The sequence below is a fragment of the Pipistrellus hanaki genome, assembly GCF_964339955.1.
Source record: "Pipistrellus hanaki genome assembly, chromosome: 14".
Lineage (NCBI taxonomy): Eukaryota > Metazoa > Chordata > Mammalia > Chiroptera > Vespertilionidae > Pipistrellus > Pipistrellus hanaki.
Genome location: NC_140516.1, coordinates 14766245 through 14782550, shown reverse-complemented (window position 1 = coordinate 14782550; position 16306 = coordinate 14766245). Strand labels below are relative to the sequence as shown.

At 36.3% G+C, this 16306-nt stretch overlaps 2 protein-coding genes and 1 pseudogene across 9 annotated transcripts in view; 2 read left to right on the top strand and 1 right to left on the bottom strand.

Annotated features, from left to right (window-relative positions):
- Window positions 1-16306, top strand: part of NUDT13 (nudix hydrolase 13) — a 438779-nt gene that overhangs the window by 222443 nt on the left and 200030 nt on the right. The window lies entirely within an intron of this gene.
- LOC311632937 (ran-specific GTPase-activating protein-like) lies at window positions 2185-2882 on the top strand (annotated as a pseudogene). The gene has a single exon. The product of its transcript is annotated as a ran-specific GTPase-activating protein-like (transcript).
- The window catches only part of PPP3CB (protein phosphatase 3 catalytic subunit beta), a 56574-nt gene continuing 47187 nt past the window's right edge, over window positions 6920-16306 (bottom strand). For 2 of the 7 annotated variants that reach the window (XM_084904945.1, XM_084904946.1), the window contains 4 exons: window positions 15640-15724; window positions 14890-14987; window positions 9809-9838; window positions 6920-8541 (listed from right to left, as the gene is read on the bottom strand). In XM_084904945.1, the coding sequence (XP_084761071.1) occupies window positions 8363-8541; window positions 9809-9838; window positions 14890-14987; window positions 15640-15724 (392 nt within the window). In that variant the 3' untranslated portion in view covers window positions 6920-8362. The other 5 variants (XM_084904948.1, XM_084904949.1, XM_084904947.1 and 2 more) reach the window with 4 other exon arrangements.

The following is a 16306-nucleotide window of genomic DNA, read 5'->3' as shown; positions in this document are numbered from 1 at the left end:
CATAGTGAGAGGAGTTAGCTTGACACAAACATAGGCATGTGGAACATAGATAGAGCAGACATGGCAGTTTGAGAAAGCCTAATCACAGGAACCAACGATGTAGAAGCAATGGAATGTTTTTGGACTCAGAGCAGGAGGCATGTGAAACTAGGGAGAGTTTGCAGCAACAAGATGAACTGACTCACAGGAAAAGTTCAGGTCCATTGCTGGGCAAGAACTACCGAGGGAATCAAGCAGGTGGTGACACAGACAGATATTGAGCAGGCTTGTAGTAAATATATGGCACTAGACCACAAGGCTTCACTGGCAACCCATTATTTGGGTTGGGAGTCTGAATCTGCTTATAATAAAATTTCCATGCTTTTACTTAAATCTTCTGGTCTGTGGAGATCATTCTTTGGAGTCACGAGACATGACCACAGGAACAAAACCTCGGCTTGCTGTTCCAGTTAGTATTATAGGCTTATCTCAAGAAACAAGAAATCCTCGGATAAACAATCTAACTTTAGCCTGGCCGGTGTGGTTTAGTGGTTGAACGTCGACCTATGAACCAGGAGATCAGGATTCAATTCCCAGTCAGGGCATATGCCCGGCTGCAGGCTCAATCCCCAGTGCGGGGGTGTGCAGGAGGCAGCCAATAAATAATCTTCTCTCATCATTGATATTTCTCTCTCTCTCTCCTCCCCTCCTCTTTGAAATCAATAAAAATATATTAAAACAATAACAACAGTCTAACTTTACACTAAAGGAACTTGAAAAAGAACAACAAAGTGAGCAGAAGGAAGGAAATTAAAACACACACACACACACACATAAACAAACATAGTCTAAAATTCAATGAAATCAAGAGCTGGTTCTTTGAAAAGGTAAACAGGATTGACAAATCTTTAAACAGACTCGCCAAGAAAAAAAGGGGACCCAAATAAAATCAGACATGAAAGAGAAATAACAATAAACATAAAGAAATACAGAGGATTGTAAGAAAATATTATAAACAACTATATGCCAACAAATTGGACAATCTGGAAGAAATGGACAAATTCTTAGGAACATACAATCTTCCAAAACTGAATCAGGAAGAATCAGAGAATCTGATTACAACTAATGAAATCGAAGTAGTAATAAAAAAGCTCCCAACAAAAAGTCCGCCTTACCCAGTTTGGCTCTGTGGGTAGAGCATCAGCCTGTGTGCTGAAAGGTCCCAGGTTTGATTCCAGTCAAGGGCAAGTACTTTGGTTGCAGACATAATACCCAGTAGGAGGTGTGCAGGAGGCAGCTGATCGATGTTTCTCTCTCATTGATGTTTCTAACTCTCTATCCCTCTCCCTTCCTCTCTGTAAAAAAATAAAATAAATTATATATATATATATATATATATATATATATATATATATATATATATATATATATTTTTTTTTTTTTTAAGTCTTCACTGGATGGTTTTACACATGAATTTGAATTCTACCAAACATTCAAAGAAAAACTGCCCCTCACTGGGTAGCTCAATTGGTTAGTGTCATCCTGATACACCAAGATTATGGGTTCAATTCCTCGTCAGGGCACATATAAGAATCAAGTAAGCAATGTTCCTGTCAAGGGCGCATGGCTCCATCCCCAGCCCTGGTCAGGGTGCATGTGGGGAGCAACCAATGGATGTGTCTCTCTCACGTTGATGTTTCTCTTTCTGTCTCTCCCCCTTCCTTCCACTCTCTCTAAAAATCAATGGAAAAATATCCTCAGGTGAGGATTAACAACAAAATAAAATAAAAGAAAGAAAGAAAAAAATCAACTAATGAATGCATAAATAAGTGGAACAAATTGATGTTTCTTTTTCCCTCCACCTTTCCTCTCACTATCAAGAATCAATTAATACAATTTGCCGAAACCGGTTTGGTTCAATGGATAGAGCATCGGCTTGGGGACTGAAGGGTCCCGGGTTCGATTCCGGGCAAGGGCATGTACCTTGGTTGCGGGCACATCCCCAGTAGGGGATGTGCAAGAGGCAGCTGATCGATGACTCTCTCTCATCGATGTTTCTGACTCTCTATCTCTCTCCCTTCCTCTCTGTACAAAATCAATAAAATATATTAAAAAAAAAAAAAAAGAATTAATACAATTAAAAAAAAACTGGCACCCAAGAAAAAAACTAGCATTCACTAGATGGAGGGAGTAGGTGGAGGTATGGGAGGATCGGTGCCAGCACCAGACTTGGAGTGAAGGAGCCACCGAGCCAGTGCTGAGCCAATGGGTGGCCACCATGGCCACCAAGGTCATCCATGAGGACCATGATACCTCCATTGAGAATGCAGATGAGTTCAACCACAACCCTCAGTTTAAGTCTATCATTTCTCTTCCTGAATAAGATGAAGAGCTTTTCAAAATGGGGGCAAAGCTGTTTAGATTTGCTTCAGAGAACAATTTCCCAGAATGGAAGGAACGAGGCACTGGTGATGTCAAGTCCTGAAGCATAAGGATAAAGGGACCATTCGCCTCCTCGTGAGGAGGAATAAGGCCTTCAAGATATGTGCCAACAACTATACCATGCCAATGACGGATCCGGAACACCCATGCTGACTTCGCTGACGAGCTCCCCAAGCAGGAGCTGCTGGCCATCTGCTTCCTCGGTACTGAAAATGCACAGAAATTCAAGACAAAGTTTGAAGAATGCAAGAAAGAGATCAGAGAGAGAGAAAAGAGAGGATTGGGCAAAAAGGATAATGCTGAGAAAGTGGCTGAAAAGCCAGATCTTCTGGTGGAGGAGAGCAAGGAGTCCGAAGACCAAGGAGAAAGCTGAGGAGAAGCAAAGCATCTTCTGCCCGTGTTCTCTGTTCCTTCCTTTTACTTTCTTTAAAAAAAGTTTGCCTTGTCCTTCTTTTCAGTTTGTTTTCAAAAGGAAACTGAATTCCAACAAAAAATTTAAGAACATAAAAATAAAAGAACCAACCACCTATCATTCTCAAACTATTCTAAAAACTTCAAAGGAGGGAAGACTCCCAAACTCATTCTACCAGACCAGCATTATCCTAATTCTAAAACCAGATAAAGATATGACAAAGAAAAAAAATTATAGGCCAGTATCCATGAAGAACATAGATGCAAAAATTCTCAACAAAATATTAACAAACCAGATCCAGCCTTATATTAATAAATTCATACACCATGATCAAGTCAAATTTATTCTGGGGATACAAGGTTTGGTACAACATCTGCAAATCAATAAGCATGACACACCACATAAATAAAATGAAGGATGAAACCACATGATCATATCAATAGATAGATGCAGAAAAGCTTTTATAAAATCCAGCACTCATTTATGAGAAAAACTCTCAGCAAAGTAGGAATAGAGGGAACATAATGCAACAAATTCATAGCCAACATCGTACTCAATGGACAAAAACTACAAACATCTCCGTTAATATCAAGAACAAGACAGGGATGTCCGCTTTCACCACTCTTATTCAATATAGTACTGGAAGTCCTAGCCACAGCAATCAAACAAGAAAAAGTAATAAAAGACCTCCAAATTGGAAAAAAAGAAAAACAAACTGTCATTTTCTGCAGAAGACATGATACTGTATATAACCTTGAAGAATCCCACCCCCCCCCCAGAAAAAAAACACCACTAGAAATGATTAATGAATTCAGTAAAGTAGGATATAAAATAAATATCCAGAAATCAGTTGGATTTTGAAATTTTATTTATTTAAAAAGATTTTTAATTGATTTGAGAGATAGAGGGAGAGGGACACACAGAGAGAAACATCAATGTGAGAGTGAAACTTCAATTAGCGGCCTCCTGCATGCCTCCTACTGGGGATTGAGCCTGCAACCAGGCCATATGCCCTGAGCAGTAATGGAACCGGCATGGGTCAACATCCAACCAACTGAGCTACACTGGCCAGGGCAGTTGCATTTTTGGAAAACTAAGAAAACAATCCCATTCGCAATTGCTTCAAAAAGAATAAAATACTTAGGAATAAATTTAACCAAGGATATAAAAGACCTGTATTTGAAAAATTATAAGATACTAAAGAAACTGAAGAAGATACAAAAAATAAAAAAATAAATAAATAAATAAAATATATTTAAAAAATAAAAAAATAAAAAAATAAAATAAAATAAAATAAAGAAACTGAAGAAGATACAAATAGAAGCATATACCATGTTCATAGAGAGGAAGAATTAACATCATTAAAATGTCCATAATACCTAAAGCAATCTATAGAGTCATTGCCATTCCTATCAAAACACCACTGACATATTTCATGGAACTAGAACAAATATCCTAAAAATTTACATGGAACCACTAAAGACCCTGAATAGCCAGAGCAATCTTGAGGAAGAATAAAGTTGTAGGTATCATGCTACCTGATATCAAACCACACTACAAGGCCATAGTAATCAAACAACATGGCACTGGCATAAAAACGGATATATAGATGAATGACACAGAATACAGAGACCAAAAATAGTGAATTCATGAAAGAGGCAACAACACACAATGGGGGCCCTGGTTGGCATTGCTTAGTGGTTAGAGTATTGGCCTGTGCACCAGAGTGTCTCGGGCTTCATTCCGGTCAAGAGCATGTTCTGGGGTTGCAGGTTTGATTCTGGTCTGGCTGAGTATGGGAGGCAACCAATCGATGTGTCTCTGTCACACCGATGTTTCTGTCTCTCCTCTCCCATCCTCCTCCCTTCCACTCTCTCTAAAAATCAATGGAAAAATATCCTCACTCCTTGGGTGAAGATTAAGAAAAGAAAGAAAGGAACACACAATGGGGTAAAGACAGTCTATTTAATAAATGGTGTTGGGAAAATTAAACAGATACATGGAAAAACAATGAAATCAGAACCTTCTTATGACACATACAAGAATAAACTAAAAAATAGATTAAAGACTTAAATGTTTGACTCAAAACCACAAAAATCTTAGAGGAGAAAACAGGCAGTAAAATCTTTCTCATATTTTTTTTCTGATATATTATCTCAAGCAAGGGAAACAAAAAAATATCAACAAATGGGACCACATCCAACTAAAATATTTTTGCATAGCAAAAGAAATCATCAACAAAATGAAGACAACCCACTGAATGAGAGAATACATTTGCCAATGATACATCTGTTAAGGGGCTACTGTCCAAAATTTATTAAGAACTTGAACAACTCAACACACACAAAAACCCCCATCTAATTAAAAAATGAGCAAAAAACCCAGGTAGTCACTTTACCAATGAGGACATATAGATATCCAACAGACATATGAAGAGATAAGAACAATGAAATAATCACCTAATGCCTGTCAGAATGGCTACCATCAATAAATCAACAAACAAGCGTTGACAGAGCGTGGGAAAGAGGACTCCTCCTCGCGCACTATCCATGGGACTGCAGATTGGTGCCGCCATTGTGGAAAACGGTACGGTGTGAACTTCAAAAATTAAAAATGGACCTGCCTTATGATCCAGCGATTCTACTCTGGGAATATATTCGAAGAAACCCAAAACATTAATTCAAAAGAATATATGCACCCTTATGTTCATTGCAATATTATTTACAACCACCAAAACCTGGAAATGCCTAGGTGTCTAGCAGTAGACAAGAGGATTAAAAAAGCATTCACAGCCCTGACCGGTTTGGCTCAGTGGCTAGAATGTCGGCCTGCGGACTGCGAAGTCCCAGGTTTGGTTCCGGTCAGGGGCATGTACCTTGGTTGCGGGCATATCCCCAGTGGGAGGTGTGCAGGAGGTGGCTGGTTGATGTTTCCTTCTCATCGATGTCTCTAACTCTCTATCCCTCTCCCTTCCTCTCTGTAAGAAATCAATAAAATATATATTTTTAAAAAAAGCAAAAAAAAAGCTTTTACACAGTGGAACACTACTTGGCCATAAAAAAGAAGGAAATCTTATTTTTTGTGACAGTATGGATGGACCTAGAGAGTATATACTACATGAAATAAGCCAGTCAAAGACAAGTACCATATGATGTCACTTATATGTGGAATCTAATGAACAAAATAAACTAAGAAAATAGAAACACAATTATAGATAGAAAACAGACTGACAGCTGTCAGAGGGGAGGGGAGTTGCAGGCCTGGGTGAAAAGGTGAAGGGATGAAGCAAAAACAAAAAACCAAATCAAAACAAAAAAACCCTCATAGATACAGACAACAGTATGGTGATTACCAGAGAAAAAAGGGGACTGTGGAGGTAGAAAATGGTATAAGGGGGATAAATGGTAATGGAAGGAGACTTGACTTGGGTGATGAACACACAATACAGTATACAGACTAAGTATTATAGAATTATACACCTGAACCTTATATAATTTTATTAATCAATGTCACCCCATTGGTCAGTAAAGAAAAAGTTGTAATAGTCAACAATTTGAGTTCTGTTTGCTACCTGAAAGTAGGCAAATATATACATTTTTACTTAAATTAATGCTTTAGAATGTGTATTATTATAATCATTGTTGAAAACTGCAATTAAAGCCGTTACATAATCAGATTATAAAAATGGCAGGAAAATGCAATTATCACTAATATCTTTTTTTCTTACTGTTAAAACACCCAATAAATTTCCAATACTGTTGTACAAAATTCTAGACTATAAGATTTTCTTTCAATTAAATGTTAAGTGAAACAGTGATTTTAAATATTAGATTCAGAAGGCCTATCTATATAAAATAGGCACCCAGTCCTCTCATGCTCAGTTACTACTGCTCATGCAAAACAAGTGTAACAAAAATTTCTTAAAAAGCAAAGTTTATGAAGATAAGAATTTAATTCATTAAATTAGCACATGAATTACCCATGAGATAATCTTCTCTGAAGGATATGTCCCAGTTCTATTAACAGTATTTTCTGATATGCATGAGGTCAAACCAGACTACATCCAAATAAAACCCAACACAGAGATAGGAGCAGCGGCCCATGCATGGAATTTATTGTGTGCTACTATTTATAAAATACTCAGATAGTCCTGCACATGCATAATATTTCCAACTCAGACAGGAGACCATACAGAATACACTTTCTAGCAAACAAAACAATAGTTGGTTCCGCTGCCTGGAGCTCTGAGTTGTATTCCAGGGCATGAGGGAAGCAGGCCACCAAAGTAAAGGGAAATACCAGACTACAGTGGCAATCAATACAGTTCAATAATTGTGAAAAATTAGCACATGGTTCCATTTAATTTAACCAAGCAGTTCTGTAGCTATCAAAAGAAAATGTTCAACATGCAGTCTTGACTTTTATGCCTCCACTAACATCTGAATGACTGAACAGAAGCATTGTTGCTTCTATACTGCATTGCTTATTCAAAAACACTTCCAGATCATTTTAAAATTTCCTTTGCATCAAAACATAAAAAATGATAAAAAGCCAGCAGCAAATCATCCCGGTGGCTATTTAAGCAACTTGAGTACTCACAATAAACTAAAATTTCTCATAACATCTAGGTAACTTATACATGTTGTACCTGTACATCATAGGTCTATATATTAAATATTTGCAAAATGAAAACATGCATACACAAAATACGTCAAGTTTTACAGACATGATTTGAATTAAAATTTACTTTGACAATGTACAAATTTCTTTTAATGTATCTTAAATGAGTAATTCTGTAATTCTGCATTAATTTTGAATTTAGAGGTTTTCTTCTTAAATCTCTGGGATGTAAATCTCAGAAGATCTGGACAAAAAGATTTTTAATTAGTTTTTGGATTTGTGTTCAAGTAAGAGAGTCTGTCTAGAAATAGGTTGTGCATTCATAATTTAAAAATACCAAGACTATATTACAGAATTAGCCACATTTAATAACTATAGACCTGAGGTCAGCATTTTGTATAAACACCAACTGGGTTTCTCAGTATTTTTCAGCCCATAATTCAAAATACAGCTCAGTAACCTCAGAAACGTATTTTAAGACCATGCCAGTTCACCCTCTAAAGACATCCCACGGGGGAAGACGTCCACGTTCGCTCTTAGGATTGCATTTGAAGTCATGGTTGAGAAAGAAAATCTAATTCTACTGAAGGGAAAAAGAAATCTCATTTGTAAACTTAAATGTGTGAACCACAAGCATAAATGGAGGTGCAGTGGCCCTCCAATTGAAATTGCCCCAAGCCCCTTGCTCACTGCTCTCTACCGTGGCAGCGATGACCCAATCTTATCAGACAGCACAATATGCCCCAGGGCCCTCCAGCCTTCGTCCAGGAAGGGGGCTGAGGTCTCAAAAGCACAATGGTTTCTCCAGAGGGATTGTGACATTTATAGTCAGCTTGGCCGACCCCTCCAGCTTCTCGGGTAATCTGTCCATTTGGGCCCGAGATGTGAGAGTCCCTGGGAAGCCGTGGGTCACTGGGCACTATGGTTGCCAGTCCCGTGGTTCTCAGTGGCATGTGCGGTGTTCAGAGAATTGAAACCATCTGGTTGTACTGCATCTTTCCGGGGTGGCATTCTCTCATTGATCCTATCCAAACCCTTTGCCTCTTCAAAACTGCAGATTCTATGTGGTGGAGAGAATCCTCGTATTGCTTAACAAAATGCAAATTTGATAAGTCAGTAATTGAAAAACATTTGAGATTTCAAAAACATAATTAATAATTTTAAGAAGACATTAGCAGTATGCAGTAACATTTAAATCTTATTTAATCCTATCCCCATTCCAGACTTCCCCTTAAAATATGAAATGTTTAAACCTAAATGTAGATATGAAAGCATCATAGATGACAAGTGTTAGCAGAGCCTTTAAAAACACACACACACAAAAATAACCCTCCCGTCTCCAAAATCAACATCTAGGCAATGGTTTCAGGGTCTCAATCTGACCTCTACTACACCAATTACCCCCTACCTCAGACCCCCAACATCACAAGGACTGTCACAGTAAGGAGGCTAAACAAGGTTAATCCTCAACATACAAACCTGTGTCAAAAACTTGGGAGGAGAAAAGTAAAGTTAAAATTTAGCAGATCAGACCTATCTTGAAGGCCTATCATCACTCCATCACCACCAATATGAAAAGAAAAAGGTGGGAAATGCCTCCAGGAGTTAGATCTGTGTTTGGCTGATAGCAAAAAAATATTTATAGTTTCATATTTTGGAAGATTTCATCTTTAATTCACTGGCCATCCACTGCATGTTCTTGGGAAACCCACATAAAAATAAATGGTAATTCTCCTCCAATTGTTATAGTTTCTCATTTACTTCATCTGGAATGATGTATCCTACATTAAAATGTGCATAGAAAGGATTTCCATACTACTGATTGTAATGTGGTTGCTTTAATATGTGTAAATCCTGGGATTGAGTCAGCAAAGCATTTGCCAATGTGTAATTTTAAGGCAATACATGGTATACATGAATATATTATTATCAGCAAACACTAGCCCAAACTGCAAAAATAAAATCATAGTGACAGCTTCTGCACTTATGTCTAGAGTGGGGTTAACTTAGGGAAAAAATAATCTGAGTAACACAGAATCATGCAAAATATGTAATAGATTTTTATATGCAACGTTAAATGCTATAGTATTATAGCATAACATGCTGTACTCTAAAGAACTCAGAAACATTAAATACTTGGATAATATACTATAGAAGGGAAAACCCAGATTGTCATTATGGAAATCAGTCCTTGTGATTAAAAAAAGAGAGAGAGAAAGAGAGAGAAAGGTGACAAACTGGATGAGTCAGTGAGTCTGATTCATCTTGGGTTGTGCAAGACACATCCACAGGACATTCTCTGATGCCCACCCACACACCACAGTTCCCTGCCCAGCGCAAGGACTCTGATCGTACCTTTTTCAGCCTCAATAGCCTCAACTGTGGCTGTACAGAAGTGAGCAGAGGCATGCAAAATGAATGAGAGAGATGAGAAGGGTCATATTGTACAGCAGAAAAGGCAATGATCACTTAAAATATCACATACCCCATACTACATCATCATTTACAATTTAACATAATAGTACCCTTATTGCAGAGCCCCATCCAATCCCCCTTCCTAATACAGCACAGTTTACACACAGCACTATGACAACATTGCTCAGAGCACAGAACACACAGATCTTCTGTATACACAGACACTTCAGCACCCATGCAAATGCACTCCGGTATTAATTACCCATCTTGAGTTCAGTATTGTGATGGCCTTAGAATTTCCCCAAGTTTATTATATCATACCCTTCACAATCACAAGGAAATTCTCTAGGGTGAAATTATGATGGTAGAATTGTAGCAGGAGAACAAACAAGAGATTCTTTACTCTCTAAAGTAATACTCATTACCAGTTGGTTCCCTAAGATATAAACTAGGAAAAGTTAGCAATGTTATTCCTGTTGCTTCGGATTCATAGGGCAAAGCATAAGCTGCAAAAATTGGTATGGCTACAATGAAATTTAAGGGCAGTAAACATGGTGAATTACTCTAAGTAGAACAGTTCTGTAGCTCTGTTCTTTGTGGGTAATCTAAAAGGACCCCCTCTTGTCTATGAGGAACTTCCTTTCTATTCTAACATTGGTGTTCCAAATAACTAAAGATATTAATATCGATAGCCTTAATAAAATCCACTTATGTTCAGTTTATCATGAACTCAAATCTGCCTCAGGTACTAATAACCTACATTCTTAAGTGAAGACATGTAAATGGCTATTGAACATCTTTTCAATCCCAGCTACCAACTAGAAAGGAATCAAGAGAATGAATTGAGGTCATATGGGCAATAAATCCTAATTATTTTATGATGTGAACATACACATAGGTCATATAAATAAGAAATGCATTCTTGGTAAAGCTTGTCTCTACCCCATTTAGAGAATTTCAACATATTTTATTATACATTTTATAGTCAAAGATTCCTTCAGCTCAGTTCTGTGTTCAAATTGTATAAAACACTCACATTGAGAATGAGGACAACAGTGCCAATTCTCCACATTAGCCAAATAAACATACTCAGAATATTTACAACAATAATGCCATATCCCTTCTATTTTGCTTCTAGAATAGGCCACTTAGAATTATTCTGGAAACAACCTTTTAGCAGTACACATCATTTAGAAATAAATTTTATCCAAAACAATTTTTAATGTGAAAGGACATTGGTGAGTCTAAGGAATTAAAGTAGACTACATTGGAAAAGGTTGCTGAACTCAACCAGATAATAAAATGAAATGGGGACCCAAAAGAAGTAGGATGAACACTGAATAGAGAAGAATTAACTCTCCTTAACCATGAAAAATAAATAAAAGCAGACATACTTATTGCATACCGCTGTACAAATCCCATTTACAAAATCTAGCCCTGTACATTTGGACAATACTCTTAGAATTTTCCCAGACAGAAAACTGGGATAAATGACGTATCTTATCTTGACCAGCCTTGGAACACCTATTCTTCAAAATATAGACTATTTTCTTTATAATTTAGAAAATTCCAATTAGAATATTTTTAGAGTTTGTAGAACAAAAGTAATTTTATATGAAATATTTAATAACTTGTATTATATATGGCAATGAATTAAAAATAAAAACATGTCACTATAAGAATTGGCATTTGAGTGTGTCAAAAGTTTGTTTTTAAGTTTTAAGGATGTCATCTGTACTTTTTTTTTTTAGTGTGTCAATAGTTTAAGTCTGCTAATAAACTTTTAAAATAATGAAATGTGACATTGTATTTTTGAAATTGTTCTATGGACTTTAAATTTGATATGTAAAAAATGTTTTATAGGTCAAATGATAATCTATGTCCTTTCCTGAGGCCTCTAAATGATTCTAAATTCTTTGTAGAATACAAAATAGCCTTATCATACTCAAAGCTGCGTAACATGTAAAACTTGAATGTCAAACTTAAAATTAAAAGTTAAATTGAAACTTGAATATTGAAGTGAGAAGAAAAAGATCTGATAATTGCAAAATTTTATCTGAAAGGCACTATTTTTCCTCTACTTGTTTTCAGTTTTATAGACCATCTTGAGATGGCCTTAAAAAGTTTTAGTATAGTGCTGTCTCAAATTGTGTTCCACAATATTATACAAGATAAATGATCGAGAGGAATTAGACATTACTAAAAACAGAGATGGCCATATATTTTCCCATATAGCTCTTAGTGAAGTTAGCAATAAAGGGCTAGCTCTCAATCAAATTTCCATGAAGAAAATGCACAAAAAATATATTAAATACCACTCCAATGGAGTTGTGCAGTTTGTAGTAACATGAGAAATATCACAAATTAACATTAGAGTTATTGAGAATATAATTTTTATTTTCTGACAACAGAACTGAGATCTTAGAACTTAAAAACTTTCTTTTTGCGCCGACACCGGTTTGGCTCAGTGGTAGAGCATCGGTCTGTGGACTGAAAGGTCCCGGGTTCGATTCCGGTCAGGGGCATGTACCTTGGCTGCGGGCACATCCCCAGTAGGGGGTGTGCAAGAGGCAGCTGGTCGATGTTTCTCTCTCATCGACGTTTCTAGCTCTCTGTCTCTCTCCCTTCCTCTCTGTAAAAATCAATAAAATATACTTTAAAAAACAAAACAAAACAAAACAAAAAAAAAACTTTCTTTTTGCAATACTTAATTTCCAGTTATTCAGGTCAGGAAACGTGTCTACTAAAATTTAAAATGTTAGATTTAAAATGTTAGATAAGCTTGTAAAAAAACAAAATTGCAGCTTTTGTATGAGTTTCATGATTTGTTTCAAAATAAGTTAATCTTATACTAGGGAAATCACTTCAACCAAATAGTCAAACTACTCTATCAAGAGCCATCACTGGCAGAAGTAGGGAGCTATCAGTTTTCCAAATTGGATCTCGTTAGCTCAGCACCAACCAGTAACTCACTATGCTGGGAATAGACAGTTCCTTCCATAAAGTTGTCTTTCAAACCTTCCCTGAAGACCCTAGCTGATTTGGCTAAGTGGATAGAGCATTGGCCTGCGGATTAAAGGGTCCCAGGTTCCATTCAGGCCAAGGACACAGGCCCTGGTTGCGGGCTCAATCCCCCCTAGTAGGGGGCGTACAGGAGGCCACCAATTAATCATTCTCTCTCATCATTGATGTTTCTATCTCTCTCCCTTCCTCACTGAAATCAATTTATTTGTGTATGAAACCCTTTCAGTTTTCTTTTTCTTTTCTGAACAAAGGGGAAGGGTATAACATTTTTCAAGCTATTAAAACTCATCCTTTTTCTATTAACACTGTTACAAGTTTTATTGAATGTTCAAGATTTTAATTTGTTTCAATCATATTTTTTTAATTCATTTGTCTAATGTTTACAATATAATAAAGAAATAGAGGGCAAGGGAAATAAAGAAAATAAAAGCAGATTTGTAGATAAATCAAAAAAGAAGACTTCATCCAGAATAAAAATTTGAAACTGCAATTTCAAAGCATAGCTGTATTTCTCACACATGCCAGTGGTGGTAGCAGACAACACAATAACACATAAAATAGAACATAAATAGGCTACAAGTAGAAATTATTTGTCTACAGAAAAAAATGTTTTTACTTATTTAAGCATTTATTAAGAGACTAAGTGAAATGAAATTGTGAAAAGCCAATCAAATTTAAATTTATCTTAAACTTTAAAATTTCCTTTTTGTTTTTGCTTTAAACATTTCCTAATTATAACACCAAAAAGAAAGTGTTAATCGTGACTAAGGAAAACATCAGATTTATTGCTACCCCTTTTAATAGAGCAGTGACCCTTGGAGGGCTGTCAAAAGTGGCTACAATAAAACATAAATTAAGCTTTCATGTTACATTTTTTGCTATTCAACCACAAGGGAAGAAATCTAGACTTAGAGTTACTGTGCATAGTCTATAACATTCACAACACTCGTCTATTTAATCTGCAATGGGCTTTCAAAAAGTTAACCCAGTATTTTACACAAATATTTACTATAAAAAAAAAGTTTTTTTAAAAAAATATATTCAATGAGCCAGATTACAGGAATGCTTTACGTATAATTCTTTTTATTTTCATGCAAAATAAAGGCACACTTAATAACACCCTTTTGATTTTGACTTACAGGATTTAAATTTAACCCCTTATAACAATGACTTAATATCTAATGATACATTCATGTTCAGAATGCACAAAGTGCAGCAACGGAATGCAGCAAACTTCAAAACAAGGTGCTACAAAGTTGCTTCGACATCAAAAGGCAGACAACTGTCTGATAGAGTAATTTAACATACTTTTACAGACATACAGCTAACCTAAAGAAAGACAGACAGATTTAGGAAAGCAGCTACATCTGCAGAGGAAGGAAACAGCATGTTACAGACAGTCGATTATACATAGAACATTTGACAAACACCACAGAAAACAAACTTTGGCATCATTTACCAGGGTACAAAACCTTGCACAAATCTTTTAGCAAGTAAGTGCATAAGTAGTGTTCTGAGCCCAAGCGTATTATTAATTCTAAAATTAAGTATCTGATAATAAAAGCATAGTTAATACAATTATATAAATTTAAAAAAATAAGAAAGTTGAAATTACATTTCCATTTTAGTAATATAGCATATCCTGGATTCACATTCTGAAACTGGGGCATTTAAAAGAAAAGGGTGCATTAGATCGATAAATAATTAATTAATTAAATAAATATTTCAGACATTATGATAGGAGCTGCTCCCATATCATTTCATGAAAAGTTAAGACTATTATTTTCAATTGAAATGAATACTCATTGTCAATTTTCTGCCCTGCTCAGGTTATTAATCAGATACTACCTATCATATAGTATTCCACCTATGTCAGCTGCTGAGACAGGAACTAAAGAGCAGAAGGAATTCCCTGCATGCATTATGTGTATTGTTAGCAAAAGAGTGAGGTGTGCCCCAGTCCATCTGAGGCACAGCAAGTTGCATAACATCATTACCACTTTGCAGGGTCTGCCGTCCTCCCGCCAACACTCCGCTAGGCAACATTCCTGTGGGAGTCAGACCTTTGAGTGTCAGCACACTTTCACTCTCCTCCCTATAGCAGAAAGATATAACAGACATCAAAGGCATCCAATAAGTGCTTAGTTTAAAAGAGAAGATGGGTCCAGATATAGCCCATGCATATAATTTATGATGTGCATTACTATTACCATATTTTTCTCAATTGCAAGATATACATTTTCCCCTATTCTAAATGCTTCAGATAGGAAGCTGTACCTCACTACTGAGGCATATATTGTTTTTTTTTTATGAAAAACTTTATTAAATAAATATATGGTAAAGTTTATCATCAATGGGACTGACCCATTCATGTGAGCCCTTCCTAAATGAGCCTCAGGAAGACAATTTGTAGCTCCAACAAAAGGGACTTCTTATACAGATGAGCAAATTAATAAAAAATACTCTAAAAAGTGCCCCTTCCTTCTTAGCTTGCTTTAATTTTCAATGTGGAGACTCTTTATCACAAAGGACAAGAGATACCAAAGGTGAATAATAATAACCACAAGAGCCAAAAACCCTAGTTTCAAAGGGACCTGTGTTCCCCTCTTCAATGTGTAAATGCAGAACTTATTTATAGAGAGCATACTACTACATTACTTTTAGATGTCAAACAGAACACTGCTTGTCAACAAAGCACAACACAAATAATTTCTCTGAAACAAATAATTAGAAAAATGTATCATTACCTGAGAACAGAGAAGACTCTTGCCATCTTGCCAATTGCTCGAATTTTGTTTCTTATGATTTCTTTCCGAGCGGCAGCTGAACCTACTTTCAATGGAATAAATAAAGACTCAGGTTTAGGGCATTCACTTGCACCATTCCATTAGCCTGTTCCACACTCATCTGAACCAACACCAGGCCCCCTGCCACCAGCTCACATGTAGAAGACTAGATAAACTCATGCCAAAAAGCTTCTTACTCCTTTAATGTTTAGCTCGATACTGATCTAATAACTGGGGTCTGATACAGATGAAAATGAAAAGTAATCCATAAACTTCATGACATCCACACTACTGAATATTAATAAAACGGCAATGGGAAGAAACTACAACCTAACTTGTATCACAAAACAAATGACAAAAAAACGATAACAACCCTACAGTCTTTTATTCTCACGAGAGCCAATGGCATGCAGACTAACAGACAAAAATGGGTAGTAGCCTGTAGTTTTCTGTTTAAGTATTATAAAAGCCTTTGGCATGCAGGCTGGAAATATCTCATTATACTATGACAAAATAAGCTTCCTTGATCTCTAAAAATAACGATATGAAGCCATTACTATGCAGGTGACCCAGAACTAAGGGCAACGCACATCTCAACCTCATAAACTAGCTACCTCCTAAGGTCATG